A 25,261-nucleotide genomic window follows, 5' to 3' on the forward strand; every position below is an offset into this window, starting at 1 on the left:
GTTAATACTTTTCACTATAAAGTTCATATAAACACATACACAGTGAGATCCTAACTAGGATTACACCTTTCTAAGCCTACTGATTTCAGTGGTTGTCATTCTGCTTAGGACTGGACCGGACTGCATATAAACGGATTTCACTCTGCAGGTGCCAATTTTGATAGCTCTAAGCCATTGGTCTGCTGGAGCTGAGCTTATATGTGTTAATCCCATGCTCTGAACTGTTATCGTGATAGGAAAAGATAGAAAATTGCTACAATTAGTCACTAGAGATCATGCCCTCTGACATTTCAAGCAATTGTAATTACCCCAAAATGGGACTTCTCTGGCAGTGATCCATAGAGCAATGTGTGATATAACTCCCATCTGTCACTGCTGAATCCACACTGATGGCATCATTGGCCTATGCAGGTTGCTAGAGGATTTTGAACAGCTTATTTATTTTATTTCCCCACTTAAATTGGAAGAAGCCTCTTTAAGCTACAGGACAGGCTTCAAACCTTCCTTGTGGAGGAACTGGATACAGGCCGCTACAGTCAAAACACTCCACACAATTAAAAATGCCCACAATATATGTCAGGATCCATCAAAAGAATAGTTATGGTTCAGATAGGATCTGTCACAAGTTGAGCTTCACATTGGAGTGAGAATTTGAATCCAGGTGTTTCCATTCCTAGGCCAGCATGCTAATCAGTACACTAGCTATCAGCTGAGGGTGAAACACGAGTTTTGCCACCAAAAAATAGCAGCCAATGTTGACTTCCCTCACCCACCATCCATAATATCAAGGACAGTTTATTTTATGTCCTGATATCTTTATACTGTTTTCCCCAACCCCACAGCATTGAGAGGGTAGAGCAATGTTCCGCACAATGATGTCAGTATGTCAATTTGATTAAAGGAACAGAAGGGGAGCGATCACTGATCTGATATCAGGCTATACTTGGTTTAGCAGCATCTGAACTGTAGGAGCCAGAATTTCACCCTTCTTGTTCACTAGTTGGTCAGTGGCTATAGTTTCGATATACTGCCTGTAAACTCTGTCGCGACAATTGCTGCTGCACCGTACTTGTCAAAGGCTTACATCGCCAGATGTTCAATTGGTTGTGGTTTGGTTATCCGGGCTGCGCGGCAGTATTCTGTGCACCTTTGTTCCTACCGTTTCACTCTACATCTGTGGCTGGCATCTTCAGAGGTATATTCACAGAGCTTAAGTCTGCTATACACTGTGTCCAGCCACATATGCAGGCTAAAACGCTAGGAACAAGATTCAATCAGACCACGCCAATAATAAGTCTCTAAAACCCACCACAACCAGCTAAAAAATGTGTTTATTTTTATTTTTATTTATTTACCGGTATTCAATTTTTATCCCGCCCTATCTCCACAGGGACATTTGTGATGAATATGATATTTTAAAGATGAGTGGGCATCTCTCATTTTAATGATTGAAAATGCCAGAATAAAAATATGCCTTTTCTGGTGTTATTGTGATTATGATATATTTAGGAAAAGCCTGACAGAAACAAAAGAAATCATGCATGGATCCTTGAAAATCTTGTTAAAATAATTTATGGCATTTTTGGCTTGTTAAAACCAGCAGGATAAAAATCAATACGAAGTATCTGTTGCTTACTCATCGCTTGCTGTTGTTAAATCTCTGCATTTTCGAGCATCATGTGCATCAGTTAGAGTTGCTAACTCCCGAATGAGAAATCTCTGGAGTTTGGGGAGGGAGCCCAGTAGGAATGTGATGTCATCCAGGCCATTCTTTCAAGCTTTTGTTTTCTCCAGGGGAACTAAACTCTGTAGTCTGGAGATCAGTTGCAGTTCTGGGAGGTCTCCAGGTCTCACTGAAGATTGGGAACTTTAGCATGAGGATGGAAGAACTAAGTCATTCTTGGTACTGGGAGGCCCCTTCCTTCCAGTATCAGCAGATTTTTTGCCATACAGGATATTCCCATGGATGCATATATAGTGACACAAGGCAATGAACTAATTGGTATATGCAATGAATTCGAGTATAAAGTCAATAGATATACACCATTCATAAAGATATATTGGGACAGTACTTAGTTACTGGGACAGTACTTAGTTACAGGTTTCTTGCCTTATGTACAATGTTTATGAGATCTTATACAATGTTTATGAGAATTTGTTACTAAGTGCTGTCCCATTACGCTTCTTAGGTTGCCTAAGTGCCCTCATTGTATGATTTGTTATTACATTGATATCCAGTTGCATATTACTTATAATATAACCACAATATATCTTTATGAATGGTGTATGACTTATCTATTGACTTTATACTCGAATTAATTGCTTATACCAATTAGTTCATTGCTTGTGTCAGTATATATACAGTCCATGCTTCTTAGGCTTGGCTGGCCTCAGATTTTCTAGTATTGGTTTGACTGTATATATTTGCTGATCTGTTTAATATTCCCATGAATGGCAAGATTCTATTGTAATACTAGGTGTTTTAATCATCAGGGAAAGTAAGGGTTCTGTTTTAGTTTATTTTTCTAGTTCATCTCTATCAACTGGATATGAGAACTTTGCTTGCAAAGTTGCACGATTAGCTTGTGAATGATCACCAGTTCAGAGATACTTAGTTCTGGTTTCACTTCCCACAGCAGATCAATTCAGACTATTAAACTGAAATGTTGAGGATGGGGGTGGAGTGGTTCCCTGCAGTGTTATGAAGAGGTAGACATGGAGTATTTCACTGCATGCTTGGCTCACATCTCAACCCTTACTCGCCTCCCCACCAAGTTTTCATGAGTTTTCAGCATCTTGGTAATGGAGTATTAGTTGAGTTCTTGTTTCGTCTAGTTCATGCCATGGAAAGAGTTGCAAGCAAGCATGCCAGGTGTGCCCCATTCTCCTCTACTTTGAGCTATCAACATCTGCTCGATGTTCTCCTACTTACTGTAATTGGTCATTACTGCTGAACCTTATACAGGGATCCAGGTAGGCAGTGCCTGGGATTCCTTTTTCAATCACAAAGAGAAGGGCTTCATGGGTCGCAGTCACCCGCATTCCATTTAGCAATTGTGATATCCCACTCCTAGTATTCTGCCCCCTTTCCAAGTAGTTGGGTACATCTGAAACAGGCCTTTCTTATTTTTGACTGTCCTACTTGCTTCTCAATCTTTCCTTCTTGATCACAGTGAGGCTATTTTTGGCAACCAAATTAATATTCTGTGCCCCTCCTTCTACTTTCAGGAATACTGAAGCTTGAGTCAGGAAGTGACATCATAAACCCATGACCTAGTCTAGCGGGATACCTGAGGTTTGATCCAGACTAACATTTCCTTGGGTTCAAGGATCTCAATTCATACAGTGTGATTCTCCCCTCCAAAGCACCCCAAAAATGCTACCTTTCCAAAAATATTGTTTTTGGATGTCTCCTTGGATTGCCACAGGAAATGTGTGTGTGTGTGTGTGTGTGTGTGTGTGTGTGTGTGTGTGTGTGTGTGTGAGAGAGAGAGAGAGAGAGAGAGAGAGAGAGAGAGAGAGAGAGAGAGAGAGAGAGAGAGAGAGAGAATCATGTGTTTCCGTCCTCAGAACAGGGATCACCAGCCATTTTCTTCAGGTAAACTGGAATTTGGCAACCACAGATGGAGGACCTGGCTCTGGTTCTACCGACAACTCTGACCAAGCCTCCAGCAAAGTTCTCCAGCTCTCACCTGGCACTGCATAAGTGATGTCCTTCATGCTTGTGAATCCTCCGCATGCACACACTTGGCTTTTTGGCATATACATTTATAAGTAGGTTGTTAAATAAAGCTACAGCAGAAGCAGACTCCTTACCTTTTCCTCTTAACGGATGCAGCCCAACTGTTACTCCACATCTCTTTGCATTTGGAGGCTTGCTCTGGCTTCTGAATTCTGGGCTGATTAGGAGTTCTGTTTAAATGAAAATAAAAATTCACCCTTGAAAGACAAAAAAACATTATTGGCAGCAGCCCAATGGATTGCTGTGAAGCTAAGATAAGCAACAGCTTAATGTTTTGGGAAGAAATGCCACTGAAGTCTGCTTCACTTTCATTATGCTGTATGCTTTGAGCTGCAGAAGCATATTTGATTTTAAAACCAAGCTGGGCTTGTATCACCGAGTGCAGCATGCTGATTCTGATGTAAATCAGAAATGTAATTTTTTGAAACACTGAATTTGCTACCAGCTTCATCATAATTACATCTCTGAAATGTACAGGACTACTTTAGCGACAAATATGAATGGCTTTTATAAGTCTGCTTTCAAGAATAAAGGTGCACTTTAGATAATATCTTTGTAGTTTATGAGTTGCCTTTATAATGGGTGTTTCAGGCAACCTACACATGGTTTCTGAGCAGCCCCCTAGGTTGGCCAACTCCCACTTGATAAGTTCTCAGAAATGTAGGGGTGATGCTGGGGAGAGCAGATTTTGGGGACGGATGGCTCTTAACAGGACTGTGATGTCCATCTAGGACTTCTGTTCCTCAGACTCTATAACTGTCCTCCAAAGCTACTATTTATTCCAGGGAACTGGCCACTATAATCTGGAAGTCTGTTCCAGATAATTCCAGGAGAACTCCGAGTCCCAATATGAGGTTGGTAACTACCTTCCCAGGACACTAAACAGACCCTAGAAATACTTTGCTTCAGCAAGTTTACTGTGGTGTACTTCAGTGGTATTGGACAACAATTCAGAATTCAAGAGCATGATGTGTCTAATGGCATCACTCCATGTAAACTGCATCAATCGGGTATGTCTTCCAAGAACAGTATTCCATAAACCCACCTCCCTTTGCACATTTGGGAAGTGGGATCAATGTTGGAAGGAAGAATGTGTAAGCATCCTTTTACGATCCCAGCTGCCTCATTCATTTATCTTATTCTATAGCTACTTCTCCTTCACTGAGTCCCCCCTCAAGGGATGGGGGTGATGTCTCAGAAGGTGTGATGACTTTCCAGCACTGTCTCTTGCTCTCATTGCACTGAGAAAACAATCTGAGTTCTCTCCCTGCAGTATTTCTTATCTCAGACGCTGGTGAGCTCTGTTGTGTGTGGGGCACTCTGTTCTAAAATGGAAAACTAAAGGTGGGTGAGAATGATGGGCTCTGTTGAGCTGAGAAGAAGGAGTGGGAGAGGCATATCTGCATGGGCTTCTGGTGGACCCAAATACACTTGATCTGTTGAGTCTACTTACAACCTGCATGTGAGCTCCCAATGGCATCTGGTGGGCCACTGCGAGTAGCAGAGAGCTGGACTAGATGGACTCTGGTCTGATCCAGCTGGCTTGTTCTTACGTTATTATGTTCTTAACCATTGTACACACAAACTCCACTTTTGACTCTCCCTTTGTTCCAAAGACTAAAGTGATGAAAAGTGAGGGGGTAGGAATTATGAATTATTTTTCCACTCATCCACTGTCTTCCCACCCATCATTTAGACCAGAGGTCCCTAACATGGAGCTCATGGATGCCATAGAACTTGCTGATATGTTTCCTTGTGCCTGCTGCTAAGTGTGTTTTGAAAGCATTTGGGATCAGGTGGAACTTTTACCCAACAAGGCTGTGCAGTTAAAAATGACTGAATGGCTTTGGAGTTAAAAAAACAAAAACCTCTTTGCTTTAGCAACAGTTGTCACAATGGCACAAATAGCTCCACTACATGAGCGAAGGTAAGTTGTGTGTATGCAAGAAAATATGTTTTAAAATGTGTTCATTTTAATAGCCATCCTGTTAAGCAAAGCTTCTGCCTGATATGTTGAAGAGTTACTATTAGACCAAAGCACAGCTTTACTCCCTAACATTGTGTGATTGGATCCCCTGCCAATGGCAGCCATTTTGTGGTTGCACCCACCCCTCTGTATTAGAATGCCAAAGGTCCTTGCAGGCTCAAAAAAGGCTGTGGATCTCTGACTTAGGCCAGTGGTACAGGCCCTAGAACTGCCTGCTGTTACATTCTTCTAATCTGCTTCCTTCCTAAATCTAGTTTGTGGCTGTTGATTTTGTGAGTGGACTCTTCAGAAATGTAGAGCTTCCTCGTCTGCAAAACTTGGACTGCTGTCAGAAAAAAAAGAGAACAAATACTGCTTTTTCTCATAGTGTCCCTGTCAGTAGAAGCTGACTGCTTATTGTTAGCACTGAAGTAGCATCTCCCAATAGAATATCCACCTTGCACTATAGTTTGGGTAATAGGTCTTTTCCATTACTTCCTCCAGACTGCTGTGCAAAAGAGCAAAATCCTTGCTTTTCTCTGATGTTGCTATGTACACTGAAGGACTTAAGGGAGAACAAGGAGTTTGCAACAAGCACAAGGAGAGGCTGGCTAGTGAACTAGACAAATATTCATAGACCCTTGTAGGGAGATAAACTTTCAAAACATTTAGTAGTTGTATGCTCACTGTAGTTTTCTTAAACAACATTTACAAGGCAATGCCAAACAGCTTGACTCAGTGTGCTAGTACATCATTCCTTAGGATTAGTTAATTTGTTCAGCTCCACTATGATGTTGCGCTAAAACTGCAAACGGATTCAAAAGCAGGTTCATCATCACAAATACTTTGGAGCGTGGCATGAAGCAGTTAATAGTACTAAAGAAAAGAAATGCCAGTGACCTCTCTGTCTGGAGCATTTTTATCCTATTCATCTTCCCTGGAACTCTGGGCAGCAGGCATGCTTTTCTCTTTCTCCATTTTACCTTCACTACAACTCTGAGGGATACAATGACTGCTTCAAGGTCACCCAGCTAGACTGATAGCAGAACGGGATTGGAATGTGGGTCTCCCAGCTTGACACTGTAACCATGAAGGTTCCCCCAGTAGGGCTGAAAATGTCCTGCCTTGAGCTCCAGTAGCCAGGAAATGGAAAATTGGGGGGGGGGGGGCGGCGGCAATGTCACAGGTGTGATGACATCACTTTGAGGAAAAACCTGGATGTGCCCACAATTCCTAGAGCTATTCACTATGACTTCCAGGTTTTCCCCAGTAGTGATGTCGTCACAGTCCCGACATCATCCCCACCATGTCCCTGTTCCCAACCCTTCCACCCACTGCCACGCTGAACATGATATATAACCATGCAACAGATCAATGGGACTTGCTCCCTTGAAAATATGCCTAGGACTGCAGCTTGATTCTACCACAGGCCTCTTCCAGACCCAGAGATCCTATATCCGTGGTGGCGAACCTTTGGCACTCCAGATGTTATGGACTACAATTCCCATCAGCCCCTGCCAGCAAGGCCAATTGACCATGCTGGCAGGGGCTGATGGGAATTGTAGTCCATAACATCTGGAGTGCCAAAGGTTCGCCACCACTGTCCTATATCATTCCAGTAACATGGATGTGCTTTGAATAAAAATTAACAATTATTTTAAAAACAATTTGCCTAAGGCAGTGATTGGCAAGGAGGTACCAGGACACTGGTAAGCACCATTGTTTTGTCTAGCAGCACCAATGTGATTCTTTCCCAAAACATCTCTCCTGCAAAGGAAAGAGACAGTCCTGGCTTTCTTCCAGTTCACTGGAGTAAGAGCTTTTTATTTTTTATTTTTAAACTAGTGTTATCTACACTTTTCCCCAGGACACATATATCTGTGTACTCCAGACACCTGGATAAAATATCCAGTTTGATATTAAAATGGGGTCCCTGAGACTGGCAGGAATTCCCCTGGATGCTCTTGGATGGGAGTAGTCCAGCCACCTGATTGCTGCAATGAATTCATAGCTCAAAGGCCTTTTTTCTAAGCCTCCATAGCTCTCTCACACCCACGGCCATAAGTTTACTGGATAATAACTGGAAAATAACTTGACAGTAACTTGAGGCCCCAGAGCCTCTTTCCCAATACAATCTTCTCCAATAATTCAGTCACAAAACCAGAGAAAGCCATCAAGCCACTGCTCAGTTTTTCTTGAAGCAGCTTTTGTTGGTCCGTCAGATTGTGCCACCTAGATTGTTGTGCTGTTCCTGTTGCCTTCTCTGGCATGACCATATTTAGGCTCCCCACTTTCCCTTTAGGTATACATCTGCTCACCCAGAAAATTCAATTCCACTAGGGAAGTAGGCCTTGCACTCTAGACCCAGCCCCCACTGAAAGTTTGAACCCTGCAGGAAATTTGACTAATAATACAGCTTCCCCACCAAAGCCCAGCCGATTCCAAATACATAAAAAGGTGTCATGTCCATTCTGGTTGGCTTCTCCCACTGCTGAAATCACAATAACTGGGATTGCCATCACATACATTACACTGCTAAAGTTCTCATCAGAATCGAAAACATTATTTTCTTTCTTTCTCCTCCCAAAATTTCCCTATAGATATTATATTTGGGCATTTCTCTCATAATTAATAGGGTTGTCAGGTCTCTCCTGGTAACCACAGGGTCCTTTGCAGGGGTGGGCTGAGGTGAGGTATTCTGTGAGCATAGCATTATAACATCACTCCCAAAATGATATGGAAGCTCCAGCATCAAGCTAGGGATGCTGCAGCACTGTATCTCCAAAATTCTATGGTTTCTATAGAGTTTTTAGGAAGAGTGCTAGAGCGTCTCCCAGCATGATGCAGGTACTTCTGCATCAACCTGGATGTGATGTCATCACACTGGGTATGTAGATTGCTCCCCTTCTGCTGGACTACTTCTGCCCACCAAACAGCTGAGGGTTGGCAGGCAGTCCAGTGAATTGGCAGGCAGTTGCCCACCAATACAGGGCCATTGGGAAAGCTAATTATTAATCACTATTAATAATGTATAATTAACACTTTCATTATTAATTACAAAAATGAACAAAATTCGTTATCTATAATGAACTCCACCCTTCCTTCCTTCCTTCCTTCCTTCCTTCTTTCCTTCCTTCCTTCCTTCCTTCCTTCCTTCCTTCCTTCCTTCCTTCCTTCCTTCCTGAGTTTGACTTCACTTTTACAAGGCAACCAGTATTTTGCTAATAAAAGAGTACAGCCGGACCACAAAGTTGTTTATGAGGAAGGGAAAGAGAGACTCTTTGCTTTCTTTTGTAGCCACTATGATTACATACATGTGTGTGGCATTAGCAGTGGGACTTAGCCTTCCTTTCTCTATCCAATGCCTGCCCTGCTCTGTAAAATTTTCCCTCATGATTTTACTGTCCTGCTCCCCTGCTGCTCTCAAAATTTTAGCCCTTTCTGCACAAGTTGTTTACAATGCATCTGGCTGCCAAATGCTATTTTTTTTGCTTTTAATGCCACATGTTTTTCCCCCCTGCTTGTTTCCAGAAATGTTTTCCCTTCATTTTTGCACCATTGTTTTTTAGAGCACTTTTACAGCAATATTTTTTTCTATCTGTTTCTGAGCCAGCTTCCCTTAATCATGTTGAAATGATTTTTATTCTCTGCTCCACCAAAAACCTGGCCCTTATACAAGCCCCTGTGCAGTCCCATCCTCCCCTTCACCCATTTTCTCCTGCCCCTCATCCTCCATTTTTGAAAGGAATTTTTCATACTGTATGCTTGCTGCCTTGACAAGGCCTCTGAGGAATAGCCCAATCTGGGGGGGAGGGGCAATGGAGCAGTGGCCAGGGACGATGCCACTACGCTGCCTCCAAAGAGGCAGTAGGTGGCGTGGGCACCAGGGGAAAGGGAAAAACCTTTTCTCCCCCAGGAGAGCCAATCACATAAAATGACTTTTGCCATACCTTTGGTGGCATAGATCCGTGCCACTGTGCCATTCCCAGCCTAACAGTGTACTGTAAAGCCTCCCACAACACCAATGCAAGCATTTCTGGTGGAGGCCTGCTGAAATAGAGGCTAGCTTCAGCGTTTGGCTGCCATGTACCCACACATCTGTGTCACTGTGTGCAGGGCAGTAGGCACATGAATGAGCATGGCGCTCCTGCTGCTTCTAATGCGGCTTCAGCCCCCCGATTTGGATTGTACAGTAAAAGGTGCACTTTTTCTTAAACAGATGCGTGAAATAAATATCTGTTTTTGATGTCCCTTACATATGTGAATCTTGTAGCAGCTTCTTCACTGACCTCTTTTTAAAAGGACCAAATAAAAGTGTAAATGACTTCTACCTGTCCAGAAAACAGAACCCATGCATCAGCTCTCAGAGTCACAATTCAAATCCCTTTGCAGTAGCCGGTGATACAACCTTGTCAAAAAGGCTATGCATTTCTTGGTCTTGTTTCCAATGCATTTTTAATCAGCTACTCTATCTCTACCTTTCAGCTGCTGGACGAATTTCACTTTTTCTCCAGTACTTTTCTTTGTTGGACTTAGAAAGCTGGAAGTTGTTAGAATTCTGACTCAAATACTGCCAGAATTCTGGAGAACGTGAGATCTAATCTTTCCATGCAGATTTCAGAGGAGAAATCAAACAATGCCCAGCCTCAATAGATGACAATCTTGGTGCATTCTTCACCCTTGCAAAAATGATAGGGAAGAGCTGAAAGGTTCTATTATTGTTTGTTGAGTGATAGGCCCCCTTAGCCCAGGTTCATCAGAGCTTGGGAGCTTGAGCAGGATCAGCTACAGTCAGTACTTGGGTGGGAGATCATCAAGGAAGAGTAGGGTTGTCATGTAGAGGAATGGAAAACTCTACTCATTTGTTCCCCTTCCTCCCCTCCCTTGCATGTCAACTCTTACTCCCTCCCCTCCCTCACTCCCCTTCCCTTGCATGCCTCCCCTCCCCCTCCCCTCCCTTGCATACCACCCCTTACTCCCTCCCCTTCCTCACTCCCCTCCCCTTGCATGTCACCACTCCCCTCCTCTCCCTTGCATACCACCCCTTACTCCCTCCTCTCCCTCATTCCCCTCCCCTTGCATGCCATCCCTCCCCTCCCTCCCCTCTCCCTCCCTCTGCTAGGTTGGGTGGGCCAGGTCCAGATGCCGGGTCCACTCCCTTTCCCTTCCCTCCTTGCATGTCACCCCTCACTCACTCCCCTTCCCTTGCATGCCACCCCTCCCTCCCCTCTCCCGCCTGGATTTGTTTTCCCACTCCTACACATGAAGTCTGCTGGATGACCTTGGACTGGTCACAGTTCTTCAGAACTCTCTCAGACTTGATTACGTACAAGGTGTCTGTTATGGGAGAAGAGTAGGTTGCCACAAGTCCGTCACAACCTGTCAATGGTGTATCTGTTGCTGGTCCTCCCCCTCCCCCTTCCAAGGGATTTCTCCTTTCCCCCAGTTCTGCTCCCTTTTCCCCCTACTTTCCTCTTCCCGACCCTGATGTATCTCAGGCACATGAGCTGCTAGATCCAACAGTACATGAACATTTGCACTGATGCTTCAGTGATGGTTTTCTCTTCCATCAGTTCAAGATTCGTCTGCTACTTACGGTTTGGATGTAACAAATTTTGGCATAATGCATCATGTTCGGAAATGTCATTCCATGTCATTGCATTCTGAAATATTACTCTGTGGCATTTTTTAAATTCTCGTTGACTTTATTAAACCAACTACCTGACTGCTATTAGAAACCCATAGCCGTTCCTCGGTAGGATACATGCTTTTAACTTCTTAAGTATTCTGCCACCAATTTGGATGAATTAGATAATGAGACTGTGTTGCTTTTTAGGGTTCATGACACTTTGATTAATACGGTAATATGCTATCTAAATGCTGGGTGAAATGGACTGTAAAATCTTAAACTGCAAATGTAACAATTTGTCTTATAACATTAATCACAGCAACTGTGGAAGAAGAAGTGGGCTGACATTCCTTTTTTTTTCAGGCAAAATTGCCACTGATGTTTTCACCATGCAAAGGATATTGAATCCAGATTTTGCTGTTAGACTCCCTCCTCCACCTACAGTACCTTATCTGACCTGTCATATTCTTCAGAAGGTATATGTGACACACAGGAGGGTATTCTGCCCCTGAAGGGAAAATCAGCCATGCAGATGAGCCTGTAAGAATGCTGCTCCAGCATCCAATCATCTTTGAGAAGGAGAACGGGATATTGGATGGAACAGATAAGAGAGAGCTACTTCGGGGAGAGAGGAGGGACATCTCAAGTCTGGCTCCAGAGAATGAGCAGAGTTGAAGCTCTTCCTGGTACAATGGTAGAGCAGTTTAGCTCTATCTCTCAAAGAAAAGAGAGTGCTCAATTGTCAGGCCTGTCTATAGTGATGAGCAGACCTTGCATTGTTTTCCTGACTCTGGGGAAAGGGAAGAATGGTTTTAGTGGAATCCTGTTCATGAGAGAGGTTCCAAGCTAGTGGCTATTCAATAAATGTCTGTCTATGCCTGAAAGCATTGCAGAAAAGTCCAACTACCCTCTAAAGTCATAACGAGCTTAAATGTTTGTGCCTCAGCCAGATTACTCCTTTGTCTACCTTGCAACCTGTTCTGCTGGTTTGTTCTTTTAAAACCAGTCTGTAAATAAACAAATCTTCCTAGTTGTTTATATATTAATCTGGCTTCAGTGATCTCCCTGTGTATCACAAAACTTACTCCACAGCAGCAAACCCAAAGCCGCCCTATACCCTCACTCTTTTGGAACACCTGAAACAACTGAGAAAAAGGTTTATAGTTCAAAAATAATCTAAATCCAAAAATCTTAGGAGGCTGTGTGTGTCTCCTTACTAGGGAAAAAGGGGTTTTCACAGTATAGCTGACACACTCAACTTGAGAAGGAAAATCTGGAAATTGGAAGAAACCACAGATTGTCTGTGCCAGAGGTCTGCAACACTGGCTCAGTATGGAACCAGCTGGTGATCTGTGAACAACTTATGGCTTTGTGCAACTTCCCAAGAGTGTTGGCAATGCTTGTAGCAGGGCTGCATCCATTCAAGGATACTGAAGAGCTGAGTGACTGAGCCCCATGTCTGAGAGCTTTCTTCTTATTCACTTGAGATGGGGTGAGTTTATATGAACTGGCTTTTGAGATGGGGAACAAAACTAAGCCGAATCAAGTCAAATTCAGAGCTGTCACTGAAAGAAAGATAACACAGTTGAACATTAAGGTTTGAGTCCAGCACTTTGCAAGAGAAAACATAAACAGGCTTAGCACAGTTCAATTTGGCAAGCTGAAGCCCAACTAAGGATACAACAAATTTGGCTTAATGTAGTGCAAGTAGCCACCACAGGTTTATTTCCCTTGAGTTTCCACTTGTGCAAAACCTCTAGTGCAAGCAGAAATTTTATGCTGGATCCAGCCTTGATTGCATCAATAGTTCTGGGTTCATCATCCACCAAGAGCAAGATTTCCTCTGAGATAGAAATCTCCATTCATTATCATAGAATCAGCTGTGAATAAAATGAGCTTTGCTTGCAGTCAGAGACTTTTTGGTATTATTTCACACAAACTTCTATCCATCTAATCATTTGGAATCCCAACCTTCTTCCAACTAACTAAGGAAAATATATGATATACAACCTGTATATTATTTCACAACAGTATAGAGATTTAAACCCAGGTCTCGCAGATCCTTGTCAACCACTTAAACCATTATACCACGCCAGCTCACATGAAGCACAATACTGAATCCTACTGAAAACTTCTCTCCTACTGAAAACTCCCAGTCCTGCTGTGGCCCAAAATGCCCCCTGAAATACTTCTTCTGAGGAACAGGGGAACCCAAGGAACAGAACAACAGGAGAGGTGTAGACTTGCTAAAGCAGGGGAGAGTAATCAGTGAATACCCCTCCTGTGTGCTTGCAGAAATAATTGGTAGGATCTAACCAATTATGCTGCAGATATTGCAACTAAGACAAATTTCAAAATTTTCTTCACCTTGAGGAAATTGTTCTAGAGAGGTAGCCATGTTAGTATGGTTCCAGAAAAAGAAAAATACTACCACCTGACTGCCAGCATTCCTCTATTGTTTTGGACAGTGTTGCTTAAGCAGGTAGTAGCTACACAGTTCCAGGCAGTCTTGGAAGAAGGTTACCCGTAGACCCATTTCAATCTGGAGTCAGGTCTGGGTTTGAGGCACGTTATAAGTTTGTGGCATAAAACATCAGCATATAAGCTTCTGAAATAAATCACTAAGACTTGTATCATAGTACAATGAACATATTGAATAACAAAACAAAGAACTGAGACTAAGTTGATATATATACATGATGTTTATAGAAAGCTTGTTTAAATATAAATATAAATATATTTAGATATAAAGCCTCAGTGAATTCAACAGAATTTATTTTTCCAAGTAAACATGTTTACTAAGCATGTTTTCCATTTGTTCTGAGTATAAATGTATCCTGACCGCAGTTTCTATGTAGCATCAAGTCTTGCAGACATAACAGATCTATCAGATAGGCCTTGAAAGGTCCATTCACAACATGCATGCCTTCAAGAAATATTCTGGAAGAAAATTAATGGAAGCATTCGATTTAGGACAGCTGCCATGCTTCCTGAGTAATGTAAACTACAGTCCATTACTTATGTCCTAAGTAACTATTCCTATTGGTTGTAATAACTATTTTACCCTCAGGGATGCAATATTCTGAAAGAAGAAAGAACACATGGGTCTGTAGCATCATTAATAATTAATTATGAATAGTTAATTATTCTACAGCTTTGCAAAAGAGATCGGACATTTGTGAATGGAGGTGTAGAACATAACGAAAGAGTGCCAGGAAATCATTGCTTGAACTGCTGTGATGTCATAGCATGTTCAAAGGCAAAGTCCTGAAGTGACAGTTCAGTCAATATAGGATTTTGAAAATCAAAGCAGCTGCAGTCAGGGAGGCACACCTGTCAGTTAGAGATAGGAAAGCCAGATAATACCAAAGCAGTAAGGAGATAAGGAAAAAATTACTCTGAATCTGAAAACAGAGGAAGGCTTACGACATTTTTTTGGTTGGAGAGACACAGAGTGAGATTATGGTTTTGTTTTTAAAAGGCAGGGAAACAGGAATGAGATGAAGGAAAACTTCTGAATAGGACAAGCATAGCTGGAAAATATAAAGATAAGGAGGGCCAAAGGGCTGAATTTCACATGATTTCATAAAATAACCCTTCAGATCTTAAGCCAGACACCTCTGGTACTGAGTATTCATACAATGTAGGTTTCTGTATCTTTCCCCTCGTTACTAGTTATTTGCTGGTTCTCCCAACTGCTTCATTGCAGTTCCACAATAAAGATGTTTTAAGGACTTCTTAAATAGGAAAGATAACAAAACGAACAATTTTTCAGTAACAAAAAAGGCTACGTATGTGTTCTTCAATTCTGCACCTGATATGCAGACAGTAGAACTCATACCCGCAAGTTCTTTGTACTATTTTATTATCACTGCTACCATATAATTAAAAGCTAGACCTCGGTGAACTAAAAATAACATTTAAAAAGGAGAGATGTTTAAATTCCCTAAACAATAGCTCACAGTGTTATATAGAAGTGCAGTAAATATTCAAAATAGTGCACAGCAGAATACAATAAATATTCAAAACCACTCACTGTTCCAAAGCATTTTGACATAAGAATGATAGAAGGCTAAAGACACAAGAATGATAGAAAACTAAGGAAATTTAGAGAAATTCATGTTTCTTTTTTAAAAAAGGATTTAACCAATGACCTTGATTTCTTCTCTGCCATTCTGTTAAAGAAAGCTAATTGACTGTATTATCCCATTCATTAATAGCAAGAAAGCCACTCCCTTACAGTCTTCATTTGAACCTGTAATTTTTATCAAGCTCTTTGTAGGAAGACTTATTCAATGGCTTTTGGAAGTGATGTAATTCAATAATAAATTTAACAGAAGAAATGTTAGCTGAATGCTGAAAAAAAAATACTCTCCCAAGGCATGTATTAGTTGAGGAAACAGCTACATATAAGAACCCAGTTCACTTGAGACTTAAAACCATGCTAAACAATTTAAAAAGTCATATTGGGAAGAACTCTGTAATACAGCATAAGCCTAAGAGAAACACAGACTGAAGGAGAGCCTCTTTCCAAAAGCAAAGAACTTGTTGCTGGTTTCTAACCTAGGACTGGTAAAATTTCCTTTCTAGTGAGGCACTGACTCCCAGTTACTCGCCGTTTTCTAATATCCTGTTCAAATGGTGGAAGGCATAATAAGGCCACTCAATTGTGTTAGGGTGTAAGGCTTCAAGCCACATCACTGTGCTGAAGTTCCTTTTAACCCTCAGTGAAGCTGTCCTCAAACCTACTCCAAGACAAAAAAGTCTCATAGGAGTTTTGCTCCTCCATGGAATAATGTCTGCAGCACTTTGGAGCTGTCCCTGGTCCTTCATACCTCACTATGATTTCCTGTGACTCTGGCTACCTGCAGTCCAGCTACCTGACCCTAGCAGCCCATTGCCACTATTCCATGCTTATCTGCTTGAGACTTCCTTAGACTCTGAGAACTCCCTCTCATCTTCCATACTGAAATAGGCCAAAGGGGAATCTGTCCTCTTTGGTGAAAAAAGACTATTTCAAACACTGCCTCAAGACTTGCAAATTCACCACTCAAATAGTTGTGTCAGCAGGGTTTAATCTTAGCTGTAATTTTAAATGTAATTGACTCTACACTTTTCATCCCCAAAAGTCACAAAGAGAACCAAGCTAAAATCAAGAGGGAGGTATCTATGCCAATTACAAGTATGAGCTGGATTCCCCTTCCCCAGGAACAGGACTATTTTTCAGAAGACTTTCATGGTTCTTTAAAACAAATGCTATAGTTTTTTTTTAATTTCGAGTTTTGATGAGAGAGCTTTTCAAAGGGCAAATTAAAAATTAAACATTAAAATTATGAAGAGTTCTTCTGCCCAATTCCAATTTTTTTAAAGGTGCAGGAATTAATTATCAGTTTTTGTGGAAGGCAAACACCAAAAAGGAAACTGAAAAAAATCTGGTGCTTGCATGGATCCAAGGCCAAGCATTTGTAAAAGAAACTTCCTAGACTACATGATGACTTATGACATTAAGCAGTGAAAGAAAGTAAAAGTCTGGATCCAAAGGGAAAAGGTCAGAAAGAAACAGTTGAAAATGGGGCCATTATGCTCCATGCTGATCTGTATTGAACTTCTTCAGTTATTTTGTACATAAAGCAAATCTTATTTTTCGGGTGAAAGCATATGATTTCCCCCTCTACAGATTTGGAGTGAACAAATAATTACCGTTGCCATTTCTTGTTGTTATTGTGCAATCAATCATCAACACACAAACATTTTGATATCCTTATTATTTAAAATCTGCTGGCAATTGAACATCTTTGCTGAGTGAATGAAACCAGCACTGGCAGGCACATGACCTTCTTAATTATCAGCACATCACACTTAAAAAAAAATCACAAGATCCACTGGCAATTTTTGCACTCTCTTAGACATAGTATCTGGCAAGGAATCAGCCTTCTGAGCATCAGCCTGCGGGTCACCCACAAGGCACCCTAGAGCTGCAGGCTCGCAGAACCATTTTGGACAAACCACAACATGCAAGAGACCTGCTGCGTTCTTCTCTCCCCCCCCCCCCCCCCGCCCAATTACTGTTCAGCCTTTACCTGTTGGTGGCCGTTTGAGGAGCAAGTTGGAGAGAGCCGAAGGGAACCTGGAGGGATCTCATCACTGGAGGGGGGGCGTCGGTGGTGTCTTTGACCTCCTTCTCCCAGCCCCTGCCAAGCAAGCAAGACAAGCCGAAGTTGTCAAAGAGCCTCTGGTGGACGCACCACAAAGGGTCCAGGCAAGCTCCTGGGAACAGAAAGTCTGGCTTGGTGGGCGGGGGGGTCAGCGCTGGCTCCCAGCCTGGATTGACGGAGTCTTGCTTCCACACAACCTCCTCCCGGCAGCTGGAGGTAGAATCCGGGACGAGGGGCTGCTCCCTCCCTCTCCTCCTTCCCGCCCCCACCCCAACATGGGGACCCTCGGAGACCCCCCCCCCCCAACTCTGCCCCTCGCCCACCTCCGCCTACCTGGCGCTCAAGGAACCCTCGGCGGAAAGCCACACGAGGCAGAGGAAGAGGAGCAGGCTGCCCAGCAGCGCGATCAGGGCAACGAGCGCTCGCATCGTGGCTGCCTCGCCCGCAGCCGGGAGCGGCTGGTCAGCTGGCCGACGGAAGAGCCCCCCAGCCCGGCCAGCCGCAGCCAAGACCACCCCGTCGGGAGGGCGGCAGGCGATGGCGAGCGCCGGGTCGCTCCCTCGCTCCCTCGCTGCTCCGCCCCCCGCCCGCCACTGACATCAGCCTCGCAGCAGCTCCCTCCCCTCCCCTGCTGGGGCTGCCGAAGCAGAGGGGGGAGCAGCGCCTCTGGCTGCACCCGGAGCGCCCCCTCGGCAGTCATCCAGCCCCGGCCTCCGGGGGGAGGCGGCCGGTGCCTGCTTTCTTCCCCGGGGACAGCGTAGGCGAGAGGACCGGGGCAGAGGTTGAAAGGTGGGGGGGGGGGGTCTGAGATTACAGTCCCGGCTCGCCCACGGGCGGGCTTGGCCCCTTTCCCCTCTTCCCCCTCCCTCCACACACACACCCCAGAAGCAAAGGGTCCAAGGAATAACCACAAGGGGAAGCTGCTCTCTACTGAGTCCGGGTAGTGGTCTATGCCGAGTGGTATCCTCTACTCAGACTGGCAGCTGCTGTCGGGGCTCTTTGGCATCACCACTGGCCATGCTGTGGATGGATCCTACCCTCAAAGCAGATGCTCTACAATTTATTTATTTTATTCACACAATTACAATGAAAACATCATCCATATATAAAATTTCCTAAAACCCGCTCCCCATCCAGTCTCTGCTTAAAGCCCTCAGGTGGAAGAGAGGGCCCTGCCCCCAGGGGCAGTCTGATCCACTGTGGAACAGCTCTGGCAGGTAGCAGCTTTTTCCTGTTTAGTCAAAATCTACTTCCTTGTAATTTTGAGAACCTATTTCTAATCCTGAGTTCTGGAGCAAGTCCTTGGCTGTTCCATCTTCAGGTATTTGAAGACAGCCTTTGCTTCTTCCCTAAGCCTTCTCCTTTCCAGGCTCATGGGCCCAGCTCTTTGGACCTGTCTTCATAGGGTTCAGTTTTCAGCTCCCTCAATCAGCTTGGTTGCCCTCCTCTGACAATGGACAGCTCCCCAGCCACTCTCTTTAAGCCAGGTGTGTCCAACTCTGGCCCTCCAGATGTTTATGGACTAAGATTCCCACCACCCTCTGCCAGAGTTGGACACCCCTACGTTAAGCCCATCATGTCTCACAGGGTGGTTGTTTTGAGAATAAAATGGAGCAGTGGAGAATTTCATCTTGCCCCCTAATGAAACACAGACTGAGCATCCCTACCCAAATTTCTAAAATTCTGATTTGGGGGGGGGGGGGAGGACTGGAAAAATAAAGAAGAGGAGAGTAATCAGTGTATACCCCTCCTGGTGCTTGCAGAAATAATTGGTGGGATCTAACCAATTATGCTGCAGATATTGCAATTAAGACAAATTTCAAAATTCTCTTCACCTTGAGGAAATTGTTAAATGAAAATACTACCACCTGACTGCCAGCATTCCTTTTTTGTTGTTGTTGCTTGAGCAGGTGGTAACTACACAGTTCCAGGCAGTCTTGGAAGAAGGTTACCCATAGACCCATTTCAATCTGAATTCAGGCCTGGATTTGAGGCACGTTATAAGTTCATGGCATAAAACATCAGCACATAAGTTTCTGAAATAAATCACTAAAATGTGTGTACAGTGGACAGATTGAATAACAGAACAAAGAACTGAAAGAGACTAAGCTGATTATATTATATTATATTATATTATATTATATTATATTATATTATATTATATTATATTATATTATATTATATTATATTATATTATATTATATTATATTATATTATATTATATTATATTATATTATATTATATTATATTATTATATTATATTATATTATATTATATTATATTATATTATATTATATTATAATTTTTCTCCAGGTGCTCCGGGGGAGGACTGGAACAATACATATGGATTAAGACATCAGTTTTCTCATGATTTCATCCACCAGGGTTTTTTTCCCCACTCAGAGCTTCTGGAATAAAGAGATTTGGTTTGTCAAGTGGTTGGATGGCTAAATTAATTACCTGATTGGTTGGAAGAGACATACAAACTATTATGAAGCAGGCACTCCTTCCACCATTCACAGAACTGTCCAGCTGAGGGGGCTTTCATTTCCAGGGTAGCTGTTGTCAGGAGATCAACGGGAGAAGGAAAAGCACCTTCTCATCATACCTGATGCAATACTTCACTGAAATCTTTTGAAATTTTCATTTTAATTAGTGTTTGCATTATTATTGTTATTTTTTTTAAAAAAAAAATCTGCCATGAGAGCCCTTTAAAAAATATCTGAAAACCAAGGTAATGTACAATAACTGAGTTAATCACAAACAGCCTCGACACAATCAGACTTAAGTTAAAGGTCTAATTCTCCCAACATCTTATCTCTGATAGTTACCACTAAAACAAGAACTGCTTTACACTTGGAACAGTTAAACTGGCCAGGGGGAATGTTCATTCATGTTGCCTGTCCTTCTCTTTGACTTTCTGTTCTGCATTAACAATGATTGTTCATTAATAAAGACAGCACAACAGATGCTCAAAGGTGACATTGTGACTTAATTCCCAAGTGCGCAAATGTGCCCTCTCTCATAAGAACCCTTGCAGGAATTTTGTGCCAAGGAGTTTATGAATACTTTCTGAGGGGTGTCTTGAAGGCCATGAAATCTACAGTTCCCTGGGTTTCTTCCAGGGAAGCCCCCTTTGGATTTGTTTAAAAACCTTTACTGCATCTGTGGAATATTCCACTCTTCTTCTGCTGTGGGGTGTTATTGAACTTTCTGCAGAAAAATGATGGCTCTGCACAATCGTCCAGAAAAACTGACCAGTGAACTCTGTTTTATTTCTGTCTTTCTGAATGGTGCTCCAGTGAACAGTTATTTTCAGCATGCCATAAACTAGGAACCTTTTGTCAACCAAGTACCTGCAGGGAAAAAAACCCCGCCACAACCCCCCAAATAATCTACTGAGTAGACACTTTTGGGTGCATAAGTGTGACTTTAACTTTGCAGCAGCAAGAATCTTTCTCTAAGTGAAAATTCATCTGCAGCATGGGAGCACGGAAGGTTTACCAGTATTCCCAAGGAAACAGGCATAATTTAGAAATACAGACAGTATCGAGCATATGGACTCATAATGCTATTTTGTGGCAAGTTTGGAATAGCTACAGTGCATTCAGTAAAGGAAGGAAGTCTAGAGTGAGATTATGAACATAGTATAGCAGCCTTAGTGAACAAAGACCAGAGTTTTTGGACTGCTTTTGGTAAATTCAAACAGGGGTGCAATTCAAACTCAAAAATAAGGTACACTCCCGACATAGATGATATGAGGCCAGCCCTGTCAGCCTACCATAATCCTGACTAGTGACTGTATCACGCAAGTTTATAAGAAACAGAAATATGTTCTGACCTGATAACCTTGGAGTTTAACAATCAGTACGCATGTGAAATCTTTTCACTAAAGCAAAATAAAAAACATACTGTCATTGAATTTTCGAGCTAGTTGTACTGTTTCCTCTGAATCTGCATCCTGGAAAGCCTGGAGCTCCCCGTGCATGTGTGATCCAAAACCCTTGTGGCAGCCATGGGAATTTTGTGAATCCCATCAGTCTGATGAGGGTTGGGCCCAGTGGTGGGATCCAAAGATTTTAGTAACAGGTTCTCATGGTGGTGGGATTCAAACTGTGGCATAGCACCAATGGGGCTGGGCCGGGCACGATGAGGGTGTGGCCGGGCATTCCGGGGGTGGGGCATTCCTGGGCAGGGCTGTAGCAAGGACACAGCTGCTGAGCCGGTCCTTGGGTGGGAAACGAATGCACGCAGGCGCAGGCTGCCACGCACGCCAGTGCACCTCCTGCTAGACTGCTTCAAGTTCTGTGCGCTACTGCTGGGAGGAGGGGTGTAACTAAGGCAAAAATCACGTGGCAAAATCACCAATTAGTAACCCCCTCTCGGCACACACAAATAATTAGTAACCTACTCTCGGGAACCTGTGAGAACCTGCTGGATCCCACCTCTGGTTGGGCCCATCTTTACAAATAGCTAGGTGGGTTGGGCCTTGAATTCCAGAGTAAGCAGCTAGTTCCAGATGATTCTGTTTAGGCCTGACTCAAATATTGCCATGCGCTTAAAAAGCCCTGGTCATCTAATTAGCATCCAGTTTGCTTTCGTATATCAGATCATCGATCTCCTGGCACAGCTCAACATTTTGCCTCATTTAGGGTAAATGTAAAAACATTGCTATAGTATCTTGCCTCCATTTTATCTTTTTGTAACACATAATTATTATACCTTAAACACAGATAAATAATATGTCAATTCTAGTCATTTATTTTTTGAGCCCATTAAAATGGTTTTCTGAAAGCAAGCAGCTTACAGTCAAGGGACATCTTCTTTTAAGCAGTTGGCTTTCTGGATCAATGTAATTTCCTATATTTATAGTTTTTCAAAATTGCCTTCTAAAAAGAGCTAGCTGTGCCATCTGATAAGGTTCACCTTTGCAAATCATCTTATTTCAAACACCGTACAAAATTATCTGTATTCAAATATCTTCTAGTAATACACAAATGCTAGGTTAGTTCATTCTCTAATTCTTTATCAGAATGAAAGTTTTTTTCCAGGAGCACCTTTGAAATTATATGCTGGATGCTGCTAGTTAGATATTTTCAGAGCCTCATGCTGGTTTAACTGGCCTCATTCTAGAATTCTATTCAGGTCATAAATTGGCTCTCTAGATGTGCCATTTTCTTAGTCTGAAGGACGACTCCGAATTTCATAGAAAATCATTCCAGATTAACAATGAAATCAGTTATTCAGACCTTTTACCAAAAAAATTTCAGTGTTAAAACATATAAAAGCTACATACAGTTTTCACTATTTTATCTTGTTTGTTATCATATTACAATGATTAGCCCTAGAGTAGTGCTTATTTTAACTCTCAGAGATGTGATATGAAAATCTAATCATAACTTCAAAAGAAAGATTGGACTTTTAGACAAAAGAGTGTGGCAATGGTTGTTCATTTTTTATTCCAGCCACAAAACCACTAAAATTCTTACAGTTGGTACAAGCCCTTTAGCATGTGCTTATTGTTAATACCAATTAGTATCCCATTTTCGTTATTGGTTGGAAAATCTGTGATGTTCTGTAAAACAGAATATCTTCTTCTTGTGATTAGTCACTTATTTCCTTATACTCATAATTGCATCACACACATTATGCCCTTTTCTTTGCGTTCATCATGGCTCCCTCTGACAACCTTTCCCCATAGTATTTTCCCATAGTCTCTGTGCCAGGTTCTGAACTTTATTATTTCAGGAGGCTCAAATATTTTTTTCCATTTTGATTTGTTTCAAGTATAGTACTCACAATTACACATGTGTACTTTATGTCTATCCACATCAGTCTGGTTAGATTGTTGTTACTTTCAGGATTCTTTATAACGTGCTCTGATTAACATTATTGGAAAATTAGGCATGTTACAAAACTCTAATACCACAAGGTCCTTAAATATCAGTCCCTCCACATAATCATGTCCTCCTTATTTTTATCAAATCAGTGAGTTGTTCTAGTCTTTCATCATCCTATATATCTAGTTTTCACCCTGAAGAGGTCCATGGCTCCATGATAGAGCATCTAGGTTCCAAGTTCAATCCCTGGCATTTCCAATTAAAAGGATAAGGTAGCATGTAACGCGAAAGATCTCTGCAGAGATCCTGACCCATTGCCGATATGAGTACACAGTACTGACCTTGATAGGCCAATGGACTGAATAAGGTAGCTTCTTGTGTCCATGTGTACACCAGATTTTCTGGTATGGTTCAGAGGTGCAGAATCCATGTAAAGAGATTTCAAAGTTCTTATTCGTTTCCTGGAATTCTTTGGATATTCATGGATGATAACCTAGGTCAGCATTTTTCTCATTATGTCAAACTTTGTTGTTCTGACACCCTACTTTGCCAAAACACAATACAAGTAAGTTCTTCTGCCCACAACAAATGGACAGATTAAGGTTTCACAAATAGGCCCATTGGCAATATAGTTATATTATCTGTACTAGGTCATATCTATCACAAATTCACCTCTGATGTAGGTCCCAGCATCTGACATTCAGGGGTATGCTATCTTTGAATAAGGACTTTTATTTTGAGACTGCTTACATGCCTCATACATAGGCAGCATCAGCCACCATATGCATACTCTGTCTGAAGAGGAGTAGTTTGCATTTATACCTCACCTTTCTCTCCTGTAAGGAGACTCAAAGTGGGTTACAAACTCCTTTTCCTTCCTCTCCCCACAACAGACACCTTGTGAGGCAGGTGGGGCTGAGAGAGTTACCAAAAACTGTTACTAGCCCAAGGTCACCCAGCAGGAATGTAGGAGTGCAAAAGCACATGATCTAGTTCAGCAGATAAGCCTCCGCCACTCAGGTGAAGGAGTGGGGAACTCGGTTCTCCAGATTAGAATCCACCTCTCTTAACCATTACACCATATAGGACTGGCTACAAATGTGAGAAAGCAACATGCAAGAGAGTTCAAGATGGGAATCATTTGCCCTGTAAATTCTGGCATCTTCAATAGAATCACAGGCAAGCATTCATCAGCTTGCAGCCTCACAACATTTCTCTGCCTGTGTTCCATGTCTGTAGGCAAATGTATCCATCTATTTAGCTGTTCTTGAAGCAGAAATTCCAATTCCCTGGTTACCTTCAATCAGAGCCTTCAATTATATTAATGCTTAATTATTGTGCTGTCATGCAATGCCATAAAAACACGGTGCTTGAACAAACCAGGAGCAAGCTTCACAAAGGCAGAGGATCATCTGAGTACTTGTGAACTGGGAGGAATGCTATTTTTAGAACCACGTTTTTTTTTGAAGTGCTTCCATTTCCACTCTCACATTTCTACTTTCAACTGATTCAATTCCTTGGCATCTTTCAATGTTGCTGGACAGGTGATCTCACTATTCTAATAAAGGCATCAGCAAGAGGACCCAAGACTGTTACCCTACTCTGTTTTAAAATTCTTGGGAGTTTTGCCACTGGTTTCTATATGGAACTCCAAGAGAAGCTTTTGGGGGGATCATATGAGTGCTGGGCAGAATCCACACATTGACTCTGCTGAAGAAGACATAAGTGCCAGCCACTGTGTGCAAGGGGAAAGGGTCATAGTGAAGACATGTCCTTCCCATACAAGAGCTAAGGCTCAATCCTCAGCATTTTTTCCTAAGAGGATCTCAGGGCAGGGAAAGACCTTACTGGGACCCCAGAAAGGCACAGCCAGCCACAGCAAAACATACTGACGTTAGAAATTCAAAGTGCAGCTCTCAGCTCAATGGG

The 25,261-nt window shown here is 42.5% G+C and overlaps 1 protein-coding gene across 4 annotated transcripts in view; it reads right to left on the reverse strand.

Annotated features, from left to right (window-relative positions):
- Window positions 1–18,085, reverse strand: part of ST8SIA6 (ST8 alpha-N-acetyl-neuraminide alpha-2,8-sialyltransferase 6) — a 53,087-nt gene extending 35,002 nt beyond the window's left edge. Inside the window, exons 1-4 of one of the 4 annotated variants that reach the window (XM_048511167.1) lie at window positions 17,826–18,085; window positions 17,418–17,528; window positions 17,368–17,370; window positions 3,817–3,912 (exon numbers count right to left, since the gene is read on the reverse strand). In XM_048511167.1, the coding sequence (XP_048367124.1) occupies window positions 3,817–3,912; window positions 17,368–17,370; window positions 17,418–17,528; window positions 17,826–17,920 (305 nt within the window). In that variant the 5' untranslated portion in view covers window positions 17,921–18,085. Of the gene's footprint in view, window positions 1–3,816; window positions 3,940–17,367; window positions 17,371–17,417; window positions 17,529–17,825 lie in introns of all 4 variants that reach the window. The other 3 variants (XM_048511168.1, XM_048511166.1, XM_048511169.1) reach the window with 3 other exon arrangements.
- Window positions 18,086–25,261: the final 7,176 nt, after the last annotated feature.

Source organism: Sphaerodactylus townsendi, linkage group LG11 (genome assembly GCF_021028975.2).
Source record: "Sphaerodactylus townsendi isolate TG3544 linkage group LG11, MPM_Stown_v2.3, whole genome shotgun sequence".
NCBI lineage: Eukaryota > Metazoa > Chordata > Lepidosauria > Squamata > Sphaerodactylidae > Sphaerodactylus > Sphaerodactylus townsendi.